The sequence below is a fragment of the Agelaius phoeniceus genome, chromosome 31, assembly GCF_051311805.1.
Source record: "Agelaius phoeniceus isolate bAgePho1 chromosome 31, bAgePho1.hap1, whole genome shotgun sequence".
Classification (NCBI taxonomy): Eukaryota; Metazoa; Chordata; class Aves; order Passeriformes; family Icteridae; genus Agelaius; species Agelaius phoeniceus.
Window position 1 is genome coordinate 340085 of NC_135295.1, and position 14879 is coordinate 354963.

Sequence of the window (14879 nt, forward strand, 5' to 3'; positions counted from 1 at the left end):
AAGCCTGGATTAAAGCAGGGGGATTAAAGGAATAAATCATTAATGAATGAATAAATGAATGAATCAATGAATAAATTAATGAATTAATGATTAATGAGCTGGGGCAGAGGCGCCGCCCCCGAGGTCGCCTCAGGGACACAAAGAGAAACAGGAGAAGGTTCTGGGGCCTCCGGGGTTGGGGTTTCCGACCCCAAATCACAAAAAATCACCCGAAATCAGCTCAAATCACCCCAAATCACCCCAAAATCACCCCAAATCACCTGAAATCCCCCCAAATCCCATTCCCAGGGACTGGGGACACCCAGGGCGCTCCTGGCCCTGTCCCTGTCCCTGCCACAAAATTTGGGGTCAAGGGGTCACATCCCATGGGATCCCAAATCTTGTGAGATCCCAAATCCCAGGAGATCCCAAACCCCCCAGGATCCCAGATCCCCCAGGATCCCAGATCCCTTGGGGATCCCAAATCCTCCAGGGTCCCAAATCCCCCAGGGTCCCAAATCCCTTGGGGATCCCAAATCCCTTGGGGTCAGGTCCCTGCTGTCACCTCTCCCATGTGAGGGAAGGGAAGGAAGGGAATAAAAAAAAATAAAAAATAAAATATAAATATAAAATATATAAAATAAAATTAAATTAAAATGTAAAACAAAAAAAAATTAAAATGTACACAATAAAAGAAAAAAATATAAAATAAAATTTAAAATATAGTATAAAATGAAAAAATAAAATGAAATAAGGCATAAAATAAAATAAATAAAAAACCCCGCGGAGAGAAGAAGAAGGGCCCAGAAAATGAATAAATATTTCAATTTGAGGCGCAATCACGGCGAGTGATTGAAACGGGGAAGAATAATGGCTTTCATTTAGATAAGATACAGAAAATTATTTAGTGAGAAATGAAGAGTGATGAGCCCCATTCAGCGCCAGGCCCGAGCGCCCCCCACGGCGGGAGGGACCCCAAAACCGCCCAGAATTCCCCCAAATTCCAGCCTGCTCCAGGGTGAAACCCCACGTTCTACAGAGAAAACCCCACATTTTACAGAAAACCCCACATTTTACAGAAAACCCCACATTTTCCAAAAAACCCCCACATTTTACAGAAAACCCCACATTTTACAGAAAAAACCCCAAAATTTTCCATAAAAGCCCCAAATTTTGACCCGGCATTGGGGCAAGGCTCCTGTGGGAGGTGACGGTGGAGGGAGAGGGGTGGGATTGGGATGGGATTGGGATGGGATTGAAAGGATGGGGTGGGTTTGGGATGGGTTTGGGATGGGTTTGGGATGGGTTTGGGATGGGATTGAAAGGATGGGATTGAAAGGATGGGATGGGTTTGGGATGGGTTTGGGGTAGGATTGAAAGGATGGGATGGGTTTGGGATGGGATTGGGATGGGATTGGGATGGGTTTGGGGTGGGTTTGGGATGGGTTTGGGATGGGATTGGGGTGGGATTGGGATGGGATTGAAAGGATGGGATGGGTTTGGGATGGGTTTGGGATGGGTTTGGGGGTCACTGGGATTGTCATGCAGGGATGTGAGCCCTGATCCCAAACCAGAGCCATCGATCCCAAAATGGAACCATCCCATCCCAAACTGGAGCTGCCCCGGCCTAAACTGGAGTCAATCCCAAAACGGAGCCATCCCAAACTGAAGCCATTGATCCCAAACTGGAGCCATTGATCCCAAAATGGAACCATCCCAGAACGGACCTGTCCCATTCCAAACTGGAGCCATTGATCCCAAACCGGAGCCATCGATCCCAAACTGGAACCATCCCATCCCAAACTGGAGCCATTGATCCCAAACTGGATCCCTCCCATCCCAAACTGGAGCTGCCCCAGCCCAAACTGGAGCCATCCCACCCCAAATGAGCCATCAATCCCAATATGGAGCCATCCCAAAACGGACCTGTCCCATTCCAAACTGGAGCCATCAATCCTAAAATGGATCCACCCCATCCCAAACTGGAGCTGCCCCATCCTAAACTGGAGTCATCCCAAACAGAGCCATCCCAAAACGGAGCCATCGATCCCAAACTGGAGCCATCGATCCCAAAATGGAACCATCCCAGAACGGATCTGTCCCATCCCAAACAGAACCATCCCAAACTGGAGCCATCGATCCCAAACAGAACCATCCTGAACGGGACTTGTCCCATCCCAAAACGGAGCCACCAATGCCAGACCAGATCCCTCCCATCCTAAACTGGAACTGTCCCGCCCCAAACCGGAGCCGTCCCATCCCAAACCGGGAACATCCCATCCCAAACCGGGAACATCCCATCCCAAACCGGGAACATCCCATCCCAAACTGGGAACATCCCATTCCACACCGGAGCCGTCCCATCCCAAACCGGGAACGTCCCACTGCACACCGGAGCCGTCCCTCCCCGTTAAACCGGAGCCGTCCCTCCCCGTACCCCGAGTCCCTCCCGGTTCCCCCCGGTCCCTCCCGGTTCCCCCGGTCCCTCCCGGTTCCCCCGGGTCCCTCCCCGTACCCCGAGTCCCTCCCGGTTCCCCCCGGTCCCTCCCGGTTCCCACGGGTCCCTCCCGGTTCCCCCCGGTCCCTCCCGGTTCTCCCGGGTCCCTCCCGGTTCCCCGGGTCCCTCCCGGTTCCCCCCGGTCCCTCCCGGTTCCCCGGGTCCCTCCCGGTTCCCCCCGGTCCCTCCCGGTTCCCCCCGGTCCCTCCCGGTTCCCCCGGGTCCCTCCCGGTTCCCCGGGTCCCTCCCGGCTCCCCCGGGTCCCTCCCGGTTCCCCGGGTCCCTCCCGGCTCCCCCGGGTCCCTCCCGGTTCCCCGGGTCCCTCCCGGCTCCCCCGGGTCCCTCCCGGTTCCCCGGGTCCCTCCCGGTTCCCCGGGTCCCTCCCGCCGTTCCCCGCGTGCCCCGGGCGGGAGCGCGGCCGCTTTTGTTCCCGGGGCCCGCGGAGCCCCCGGCGCTGCCCCGGAGCTGCCCCGGCCCCGCGGGGGTCCCGGCGCTGCCCCGGGGGTCGCGGCCCCACCGGCGCCTTCCTCCCGCTCCTCCCCAAAGCCCCGCGGTCCAGGCGGCGTTTTTGGGGTTTTTTGGGGCTTTTTTTGGGTTGTGGGTTTTTTTTGGTTTTTCCTTTTTTTTTTCTCCCTTTTTTTTCCTTTCCCTTCCCCTCTCTCCTCTCGGCATCTTAGCAACGCCGCCCCCTTAATTAAAAATTAGATTGGATTTTGCAGCTGGGAAGCGCCGGAGGCCGCGCTGGGGCAGAGCCCGGCCCCGGCCCCGCGCACAGAGGGGGGGACCCCTCCCCAAAATCCTCCCCGCGGGGATGGGGGCGCCCCCCCCGCGCCCCCCGAGGGTTTCTGGGGGGTTTTGGGGACCCCCGGCCCCCCCCAGCCCCGCGGCTTTTCCTCAGCGTGACCTTGGCAGAGCAGCTCCCCCCGTGCCTCAGTTTCCCCCGGGGAGGAATTTGGGGGTCCTGGGGGGGGTCGGGTTGTTCCCCACCCCCACCCCGGGAGGCGGCTCTGGGGGGGTGGGGGTGGGAAATGGGGGGGTCCGGGCTGCCCCAGACCCTTCCCCAAGCAATGCCCGGGTTGGGGTCCGGGGGTCCCCCCGGAGGCGGCCCCGGACGGACGGACGGACGGACGGACACACGGACAGACCCCCCCGGCCGGGTCGAGTCCCCCCCATCACCCTCAGCCCTGTCCCCCCCCAGCCCCTCCCGGGGGTCCCGTTTGACCCCAGGGTCCCCGAACCGGCCCCGGGACCCACATCGGGGGGGCCCAAACCCCGGTCCCGGCCCGGGGGCTCCAACAGGACCGGAACCGGGGGAACGGAGCGGCCCCGGCGAGGGAGAACCGGGCCCGGTTCCGTCGGGACCCCCCGGTACCGAGAGGCGGTCCAGGAGAACCGGGCCCGGTTCCACCAGGAGCGAGGGGGGCTCCACGAGGAGCAGTCCCGGGACCGCGCAGAACCGGGCCCGGTCCCACCGCGATCCCCCGGTACCGAAGGGGGGGGTCCACGAGAACCATCCCTGGGGTCCGGGAGAACCGGGCCCGGTCCCACCGCGATCCCCCGGTACCGGGAATCCACGAGACCCCACGGCGGGAATCGGCAAAACCGGGCCCGGCATTGAGCGGCACCGGCCGCGATTCCATCCGAACCCTCCGGTACCGCCAGCGGCGGCCGCGGGCACCGCCAGAACCCCCGGGACCCCTCGGAACCCCCGGTACCGGCCGGGGCCGGGCTCTCGTTCCTCCCTCCGGGAACGGGCGGGACCGGCGGCGAGCGGGGCTGGAGCGCTGCCCGCGGAGTTGGGAACGGCGCTCCCGGTCCCGCTCCCGGTGCCGCTCCCGGTGCCGCTCCCGGCGCCCCCCGGTGCCCCCGGTGCCCCCGGCCCGTGCCCACCTTGCCCGCGGGTCCCGGCGAGAGTCAGCAGGCACAGGAGGAGGATCCGCATCTCCCGTCCCGTGGCGGCGGCCGCGCTCCGGGGCCGGGCCCGCCGGGGGCTCCGGTTGGGGGCTCCGCTTTGGGGGCTCCGCTTGGGGATCGCCGCCCCGCTCGGCCCCGCGCCGCCCCCGGTACCGGCGGCGCTCTGGGCGAGCCGAGCCTGGCCCGGCCGGGCCGGGGCCGGGCAGGGGCCGGGAAGGGCCACGGAGCTCCGGCGGCTCCGCTGCGAGCCCCGAGCGAGCGGCGGCGGCGGGGGCGGGGCGGGGGGCGGAGGGGGCGCCGGGAGGGGGAGCGGGAGCGGCGGGAGCGGGGGGAGGAGGAGGAGGAGGAGGAGGAGAGGGAGGAGGAGGAGGAAGGGGGAGAGCGGGGACGTGCGCGCGTGTCACGCGTGGGGCTGCGCGGGGAGCGCGCGGTGGGGCGGGAGAGCGGGGATTGGGGTGGGAGAGCGGGGATTGGGGTGGGAGAGCGGGGATTGGGGAGGGAGAGCGGGGTTTGGGGAGGGAGAGGGGATTTGGGGTGGGAGAGCGGGGTTTGGGGAGGGAGAGCGGGATTTGGGGTGTGCGAGAGGGGGGATTTGGGGAGGGAGAGCGGGGCTGGGGCGGGAGAGCGGGGATTGGGGTGGGAGAGCGGGGTTTGGGGAGGGAGAGGGGAATTTGGGGTGGGAGAGCGGGGATTGGGGAGGGAGAGCGGGAATTGGGGTGGGAGAGGGGGGATTGGGGTGTGCGAGAGGGGAATTTGGGGTGGGAGAGGGGAATTTGGGGTGGGAGAGGGGGATTTGGGGTGGGAGAGGGGATTTGGGGTGGGAGAGGAGGATTTGGGGTGTGCGAGAGGGGTTTGGGGAGGGAGAAGGGGGATTTGGGGTGGGAGAGGGGATTTGGGGTGTGTGAGAGGGGTTTGGGGCAGGAGAGGGAGATTTGGGGCAGGAGAAGGGGGATTTGGGGCGGGACAGGGGGATTTGGGGCAGGAGAGAGGAATTCGGGGCAAGAGAGGGGAATTTGGGGTGTGCGAGGGGGATTCGAAGGGGCTTTGGGGTGTGCGAGCCGGACTTGGGGCAGGAGAGCGGGGTTTGGGGTGTGCGAGGGGGATTTGGGGTGTGCGAGGGGGATTTGGGGTGTGCGAGGGGGATTTGGGGTGGGACAGGGGGGTTCGGGGTGTGCGAGGGGGATTTGGGCTGGAAGAGCCGGATTTTGGAGCGGGTTTTGGGGTGTAAATGCGCGGTTTGGGCTGTGCACGTGGGTATTGGGGTGTAAACGTGGGGTGTCTCAGGGCGTGCGCTCGTGTTTTGGGTCTGTTGGGGTTCACACACACATGTTTGGGGTGTGGATCGGTGTTTTGGGGTGTAAATGGGTCTGTTGGGGTTCACACACACATGTTTGGGGTGCGGATCGGTGTTTTGGGGTGTAAATGGGTCTGTTGGGGTTCACACGCCCGTGTTTGGGGTGCGGATCTGTGTTTGGGGCCTGTGCGCACACACGTTGGGGTGTGGATCGGTGTTTTGGGGTGTAAATGTGTGTTTTGGGGTGTAATTGTGCGTTTTGGGGTGTAATTGTGTGTTTGGGGTGTAATTGTGTGTTTGGGGTGTTCGTGCACCCCATGTCGCCCATGTTTGCACTCGTGTCGGGTGCACATCTGCCCTTTGGGGCTCACATCTGCATTTCGGGGCTCACATCTGCATTTCGGGGCTCACATCTGCATTTCGGGGCTCACATCTGCCCTTTGGGGCTCACATCTGCATTTCGGGGCGCACATCTGCATTTCGGGGCGCACATCTGCATTTCGGGGCGCACATCTGCATTTCGGGGCTCACATCTGCATTTCGGGGCTCACATCTGCATTTCGGGGCGCTGCTGCTGTGCTCCCACACCTGCCCACGGCCCGGGAGGCCCGGGCACACCTGGCCGTGCCCACCTGGGGGTGCGGCCGCGCACATCTGGCCCCTCCTGGCCCCTCCCGCGCACATCTGGCCCCGTGCGTGTCCCCGTGCGCACCCGCGTGCGTGGGAGCTCCTCCATCTTCCCGGGATTTTTCTTTTCTTCAGGGCTGGAATTTTTTTTTTTTTTTTTCCCTTTCCTCTTTTTTGAGCTTTTTCTTTTTTATCCCTCTCTCTCTCCTTTTTTTTTTTTTTTCCCTCTTTAATCTTAAATAGAATTTTCTTTTTTTTTTTTTTTTTTTCTTTTTTTTTCCTCCCGCCTGGAGGGATTTGGAGGAAACCTGGGAAAAACGGAGCTGGGCCAAGGGGGTCGGGGAGCACCGCGACCAGAGGCCGCCCAGCCCCTCCTTCCCGGAGTTTTTTTCCATGGAAAAGTCCATTTTCTCCCATTTTTTTCCCTTTCTCCCGGGGATTTCCAAGCATTTTTTTCCCTTTCTTGGCAGCGCTCCCGGGCCTTGTCCCGTTCGGGACGCACCGAGGGCTCCCTCTCGTTTTTCCACGGCTCCCCCAGCCCCAGGAATTCCCAAATTCCCGGGGGGGCGGCACCAGAAGATTCCAGTTCCAAAGCGCCCGAGCTGGGCCGCAGCGAAACGGGGTGAAAAGATCGGATTTTTGTTAAAGCCAATCCCGCGGGCTGGGACGGCGCTCCCGGACACCGCCGGGCCCCTGGGGCCTTTTTGGGGTTTTCTCCCAAATCCTCCCGAATTCTCCGCTCGGTGCCGGACGGTCCCGGGAGCGGGAGAGGCCCCGGAGCTGGCGGGAATGTGGGGAGGAGGAGGAGGAGGAGGAGGAGGAGGAGGAGGAGGAGGAGGAGGCGGGAATTCGCTGACGGGTCGGGAAAAGCCGCTGTGTCCGCACTCGGGAGCCGGGCAGGGGCACCGGGGGCACGGGAGAGGCAGCGGGGACCCTAAAACCTGGGAGGGACAGGAGGAGCAGGAGGAGGAGGAGGCGTCACAGCCTGGGCAGCTCGGCTGCAGCTTTAACCCGGGCTTTGGTCCCTTATCCCGGGTTTGTTCCGTTATCCCGGGTTTGGTCCATTATCCCAGAGTTTGGTCCCTTATCCTGGGTTTGTTCCGTTATCCCAGGTTTGTTCCGTTATCCCGGGTTTGATCCCTTATCCCGGGTTTGTTCCCTTATCCCAGAGTTTGTTCCCTTATCCCGGGTTTGTTCCCTTATCCCGGGTTTGTTCCGTTATCCCAGAGTTTGGTCCCTTATCCCAGAGTTTGATCCCTTATCCCGGGTTTGGTCCGTTATCCCGGGGTTTGTTCCGTTATCCCAGGTTTGATCCCTTATCCCAGAGTTTGTTCCCTTATCCCGGGTTTGTTCCCTTATCCCAGGTTTGATCCCTTATCCCAGAGTTTGTTCCGTTATCCTGGGTTTGTTCCGTTATCCCGGGGTTTGTTCCCTTATCCCAGAGTTTGATCCCTTATCCCAGAGTTTGTTCCGTTATCCCGGAAATGTTTCACCCATAATCCCAGTGTTGGGCCCATTTTCCTGGTGTTTGGTCAATTATCCCAGTGTTTGCTCCGTTATCCCGGAGTTTGACCCATAATCCCAATGTCTGGCTCGTTATCCCAGTGTTTGCTCCATGATCCCAGTTTTGGGCCCATTTTCCCAATGTTTGGTCCATTATCCTGGAGTCTGGTCTGTCATCCCGATATTTGAGCCATTATCCCAGAGTTTGGCCCATAATACCCAATGCTTGCTCCATTATCCTGGGGCTGGATCCCAAATCCCCACATTGGATCCTAAATCCCCACACTGGATCCCAAATCCCCACATTGGATCCCAAATCCCCACATTGGATCCTAAATCCCCACACTGGATCCCAAATCCCCACATTGGATCCCAAATCCCCACACTGGATCCCAAATCCCAACACTGGATCCCAAACCCCAACACTGGATCCCAAACCCCAACACTGGATCCCAAATCCCCACATTGGATCCCAAATCCCCACACTGGATCCCAAACCCCAACACTGGGAAATGTCGAATCCCCCAACCCACGGGACCCCAATTTTGGGATTGCTCCCCAATCCCAAAATTCCACATCCAATGACGGAGCAGCCGGGGGGAAACGGGCCCAGAATTCTGGGACTGGCACCCCAAGTTCTGGGATTGGCACCTGGAATTCCAGGACTGGCACACCAAGTTCAGGAATTGGCACCCCAAATCCTGGGATTGGCACCCCGAATTCCGGGTTTGGCATCCTAAATTGCGGGAATGGCACCCCAAATTCTGGGATCAGCGCTCGGAATTCCAGGATTGTCACCCGGAGCTCCGGCTCTGGCACTGGGCCCGCGTTCCTCGCTCTGCAGCGCCGGGGGCGGGCGGGGTCTGCACTGAGCCGTGAAATCCCAATCTGTGCCGGGATTCCCAGGATATCCACCCGGATCCTGTGAAATCCCAATCTGTGCCGGAATTCCCGGGATATCCACCCGGATCCTGTGAAATCCCAATCTGTGCCGGGATTCCCGGGATATCCACCCGGATCCTGTGAAATCCCAATCTGTGCTGGAATTCCCGGGATATCCACCCGGAGCCCGTGGAATCCCAATCTGTGCCGGAATTCCCGGGATATCCACCCCGATCCTGTGAAATCCCAATCTGTGCCGGAATTCCTGGGATATCCACCCAGAGCCTGTGAAATCCCAATCTGTGCTGGAATTTCTGGGATATCCACCCGGATCCTGTGAAATCCCAATCTGTGCCGGAATTCCCGGGATATCCACCTGGATCCTGTGAAATCCCAATCTGTGCTGGGATTCCCGGGATATCCACCCCGATCCTGTGAAATCCCAATCTGTGCTGGGATTCCCGGGATATCCACCCCGATCCTGTGAAATCCCAATCTGTGCCGGGATTCCCGGGATATCCACCCGGATCCTGTGAAATCCCAATCTGTGCCGGAATTCCCGGGATATCCACCCCGAGCCCCTGGAATCCCAATCTGTGCCGGGATTCCCGGGATATCCACCCGGATCCTGTGAAATCCCAATCTGTGCTGGGATTCCCGGGATATCCACCTGGATCCTGTGGAATCCCAATCTGTGCCGGAATTCCCGGGATATCCACCCCGATCCTGTGGAATCCCAATCTGTGCCGGAATTCCCGGGATATCCACCCGGATCCTGTGAAATCCCAATCTGTGCTGGAATTCCCGGGATATCCACCCCGATCCTGTGAAATCCCAATCTGTGCCGGGATTCCCGGGATATCCACCCGGAGCCCCTGGAATCCCAATCTGTGCCGGGATTCCCGGGATATCCACCCGGATCCTGTGAAATCCCAATCTGTGCCGGAATTCCCGGGATATCCACCCGGATCCTGTGAAATCCCAATCTGTGCTGGAATTCCTGGGATATCCACCCGGATCCTGTGAAATCCCAATCTGTGCCGGAATTCTCGGGATATCCACCCGGAGCCTGTGAAATCCCAATCTGTGCCGGGATTCCCGGGATATCCACCCGGATCCTGTGAAATCCCAATCTGTGCTGGAATTCCCGGGATATCCACCCCGATCCTGTGAAATCCCAATCTGTGCTGGAATTCCCAGGATATCCACCCGGAGCCCCTGGAATCCCAATCTGTGCCAGAATTCCCGGGATATCCACCCTGAGCCCATGGAATCCCAATCTGTGCCAGAATTCCCGGGATATCCACCCAGAGCCCATGGAATCCCAATCTGTGCCGGAATTCCCGGGATATCCACCCGGAGCCTGTGAAATCCCAATCTGTGCCAGAATTCCCGGGATATCCACCCGGATCCTGTGAAATCCCAATCTGTGCTGGAATTCCCGGGATATCCACCCGGATCCTGTGAAATCCCAATCTGTGCCAGAATTCCCGGGATATCCACCCGGATCCTGTGAAATCCCAATCTGTGCCGGAATTCCCGGGATATCCACCCCGATCCTGTGAAATCCCAATCTGTGCTGGAATTCCCGGGATATCCACCCGGATCCTGTGAAATCCCAATCTGTGCCGGAATTCCCGGGATATCCACCCCGATCCTGTGAAATCCCAATCTGTGCTGGAATTCCCGGGATATCCACCCGGATCCTGTGAAATCCCAATCTGTGCCGGGATTCCCGGGATATCCACCCGGATCCTGTGAAATCCCAATCTGTGCCGGGATTCCCGGGATATCCACCCGGAGCCCCTGGAATCCCAATCTGTGCTGGGATTCCCGGGATATCCACCCGGAGCCCGCGGCTCCCGGCAGATCCCAGATCCCCAAGGGAAATGTTTGGGATGGAGCAGGAAGAACCTTGGGGTGGATGAAGGAAATATTTGGGATGGACCAGGAAGATCTTTGGGATGGCCAAGGGGAATCTTTGGGATGGACGAGGGAAATATTTGAGATGGATGAAGAAGATCCTTGGGATGGACCAGGAAGATCTTTGGGGTGGCCAAGGAGAATCTTTGGGGTGGCCAAAAGGATTTTTGGGGTGGCCAAAGGGATCTTTGGGATGGCCAAGAGGATCTTTGGGGTGGACCGGGAAAATATTTGGGATGGATGAAGAAAATATTTGGGATAGACCAGGAAGATCCTTGGGATGGACCAGGAAGATCTTTGGGGTGGCCAAGAGGATCTTTGGGGTGGATGAGGGAAATATTTGGGATGGATGAGGAAGATCCTTGGGGTGGCCAAGGAAAACCCTCCTGGCCAGCCCCAGGATCTCCATCGGGATTCCCTGGGGAGCTGGGGCCCTGGAATTGGGATGAAAGGCAGGAATTCCATGATTTCCATGGGTTTTTAGATTTTTGGGAAGCGTTTCCATGGGGGAAGGAGCAGCCAGGCCGGAGCCTCCAGCCCTTCCCATCCAAATGTGTCCCTTTATGACTCTTTTTGAATATTTTTTTCTTTTTTTTTCTCCCCCAGAAATCAGCTCCCAAATCCCTGCCCTCCATCCCGAGGGAATTATCTCCCTGCCGGGGATTTGCAGGAATTCCATTTCCCCAGGAAAAGCCTCTCCGGCCCCAAAATAACTCCTGAGCTCCTCGGGGGATTTCGGCCAAATCCCGGCACAGGGGGAACGGCTGGGGGGCACTGGGGGGACTGGGGGGCACTGGGGGGTGCTGGGGGGGACTGGGAGGTGCTGGGGGGCACTGGGGGGACTGGGGGGCACTGGGGGATACTGGGGGGCACTGGGGGATACTGGGGGGCACTGGGGGAGACTGGGGGGGACTGGGAGGTGCTGGGGGGCACTGGGAGGTGCTGGGGGGGACTGGGGGATACTGGGGGGGACTGGGGGATACTGGGGGGCACTGGGGGCACTGGGGGGGACTGGGGGATACTGGGGGGGACTGGGGGGACTGGGGGATACTGGGGGGGACTGGGGGGCACTGGGGGGCACTGGGGGGCACTGGGGGGAACTGGGAGGTGCTGGGGGGCACTGGGAGGTGCTGGGGGAAACTGGTGGACACTAGTGGTCACTGGTGGTCACTGGTGGTCACTGGTGGTCACTGTTGGTCACTGGTGGTCACTGGTGGTCACTGATGGTCACTGCTGGTCACTGATGGTCACTGGTGGTCACTGCTGGTCACTGGTGGTCACTGCTGGTCACTGCTGGTCACTGATGGTCACTGCTGGTCACTGGTGGTCACTGGTGGCTGCTGGGTGCCCCATTCCCACCCCATCCCCCCAGCCCAGAGCTCCTCCTCGGCCCAATCCCGAGCCAGGGTGAAATCCCCAAATCCCCAATCCCAAATCCCCAAATCCCAAATCCCCAAATCCCAAATCCCCAGACCCCAAATCCCCTCTTCCCTCTCCCCAGACGGCTCCTGGCCCCAATCCCGGCCCCAATCCCGGCCCCAATCCCGGCCCCAATCCCGGCCCCAATCCCGGCCCTGCAGAGCTCCCCGGGTGCTGCCAGCGGGGCCCCCCGTGCCTCAGTTTCCCCAGCTCCTAAATCCTGCTGCTCTGTGGCCACGGGCTCTCTGAATCCCAGAACCCCAGAATTCCAGAACCCCAGAATTCCAGAATCCCAGAATTCCAGAATCCTGGAGTCCCAGGAACTCAGAATCCCAGAATCAATTCCAGAATCCCGAAAGCCCAGAACTCCTGAATTCTGGAACCCCAAAATCCCAGAATCCCAGGATCCAAAGATGCCAGGATCCCAGACTCCTGGAATCTCAGAATCCCAGGATTCCAGAACCCCAGGAACCTCAGGGACCCAGAATCGTGGAATCCCAGAATCCCAGAACTCCTGAATTCCAGAGGCCCAAAATCCCAGAATTCCAAAACCCCGGGATCCAAGGATCCCAGGACCCCGGAACCCCAAGATCCCATAATTACAGAATCCCAGAACTCCTGAATTCCAGAACCCCCAAATCCCAGAATCCAAGGATCCCAGAATCCAAGGATCCCAGGACCCCAGGATCCTCTAACTCAGATTCCCAGGATTTACCAGGTTGGAGAAGCCCCTCAAGCCCAAGCATTCCAGGAATTCCTGGGACCCCTCCAGCCCCCCCCCCCCCCCGAGCCCCTTCCAGGCGGGAATTTTGTGCCACAATTCCCAAATTTGCTCTCCAGAGTCAGGGATTCCTCCCGAAATCCCCGGTTCTGGAGAGGAAATTTGGGAATCGCGGCACAAAAAAAGGAACAAAGCCCCTTTGGGGAGCAGCTCCAGGGTGTGGCTGTGCCTCGGGATGTTCCTCCCCTCCAGTCCCTAATTAATCCCCTAATTAATCCCCCAATTAATCCCCTAATTCCCCAAATCTCCTGCTTTTGTCTGGCGCTTTGTTCTGGGGACAGAGGTGACACCGGGGGGACATCTGCCCCCGGGATTAGGGCGGGACCTCGGCACTCCCTCATCGCCGATTAATCAATCCGAATTCATTAATTAATTAACCGAACCGCATTAATGAATCCCCGCATCGACAGTCGGCTGTTAACCCCAACATCTCCGGCGGGGTGCGTGGAGCCGTTCCCAGCCTGGAAAAATCCGGATTTTCCCCCTTTTTTTCCCTCCCAATCGAACCCCCCCCCGAGTTTGGAATGTGCGTTTGCCAAATTCCCTTCCCAAAATCCCGTCCCGGGGTTGTGGAATCCTGGGATTTTGGAGGGGGGTTCCAAAATTCAGGAGTTCTGGGATTTTGGGGTTCTGGAACCCTGAGATTCTGGGATTTTGGGGTTCTGGGGTCCTGGGATCTTTGGGTTCTTGGATCTTGAGATTCTGGAATTCTGGGGTTTTTTGGGGTTCCGGAATTCTGGAATTCTGGCATTCAGGGATTTTGGGGTTTTGAGGTTCTGGGGTCCTGGGATCTTTGGATTCTTGGATTCTGGGATTATGGAATTCTGGCATTCTGGGATTTTGGGGTTCCGGAATTCTGGAATTCAGGAATTCAGGAAATTTGGGGTTTTGAGGTTCTGGGGTCCTGGGATCTTTGGATTCTTGGATCTTGAGATTCTGGAATTCTGGGGTTTTGGGGTTCCGGAATTCTGGAATCCAGGAATTCGGGGATTCTGGGATTCTGGAGTTCCAGAATTCTGGGATTCTGGGGTTCTGGGATTCAGGAATTCCAGAATTCCGGGATTTTGGAGTTCTGGGATTTTGGGGTCCCATCCCACCCCGATCCTCCTCCCAGCTCGGACGCGGCTCCAGGATTTCATTTGGGGCTGGGGGAGGCGCAGCCGCGTCCCGGTTCCTCCTTTCCCGGAGGGATTCGGGATTTTGGGGGGGAGTTCGGGGCCCCCCCGGCCGCTCGCGGTCTCCTGCTGCCACCTCCCGGCCTCGGCACCGAACGGAATTCCCGGGAATTTCGCTCCCTGCCGGCTCGGGAGCGCGGGATGGGGCTGCAGCAAATCCCACAAAAACCCCGGGAACTCGGGGAGCGTTTGGGGCTGGAACGGGGAGGATTTTGGGGCTGGAACGAGGAGGATTTTGGAGCTGGAACGATGAGAATTTTGGAGCTGGAATGAGATGGATTTTGGGGCTGGAACGGGGAGGATTTTGGGGCTGGAACGAGGAGGATTTTGGGGCTGGAACGAGGAGGATTTTGGGGCTGGAACCGGGAGGATTTTGGGGTTGGAACGAGGAGGATTTTGGGGCTGGAACGAGGAGGATTTTGGGGCTGGAACGAGGAGGATTTTGGGGCTGGAACCGGGAGGATTTTGGGGCTGGAACGAGGAGGATTTTGGGGCTGGAATGAGATGGATTTTGGAGGTGGAACGGGATGGATTTTGGGGCTGGAATCGGGAGGATTTTGGGGTTGGAACGAGGAGGATTTTGGGGTAGGAGCAGGGATTTTGGGGTTGGAACGAGGAGGATTTTTGGGGCTGGAACGAGGAGGATTTTTGGGGTTGGAACCGGGAGGATTTTGGGGTTGGAACCGGGAGGATTTAGGGGTTGGAACGGGGAGGATTTTTGGGGCTGGAGCCGGGATTTTGGGGTTGGAAAGTGCATTTTGGGGTTGGACATTCCTCCCCAAAGCTCCCGGTCCTGCTGCTGCTGGGCTGCCCGAGCTGGGCACAGCGGAGCCATCGCGATGTCCCCAAGTGTCCCCGGCGCTCGCTGCAAAGGGAAAGCAAAAC

At 59.0% G+C, this 14879-nt stretch overlaps 1 protein-coding gene across 2 annotated transcripts in view; it reads right to left on the reverse strand.

Moving 5' to 3' along the window:
- Positions 1–4567, reverse strand: part of KIRREL1 (kirre like nephrin family adhesion molecule 1) — a 31982-nt gene extending 27415 nt beyond the window's left edge. For both annotated transcript variants that reach the window (XR_013185688.1, XM_054653206.2), the window contains exon 1: positions 4367–4567. Coding sequence is in view for 1 of the 2 variants with exons in the window: in XM_054653206.2 (XP_054509181.2) it covers positions 4367–4418 (52 nt within the window). In the remaining variant the exon portion in view is untranslated. The remainder of the gene's footprint in view (positions 1–4366) is intronic.
- Between the last annotated feature and the right edge of the window lie 10312 nt (positions 4568–14879).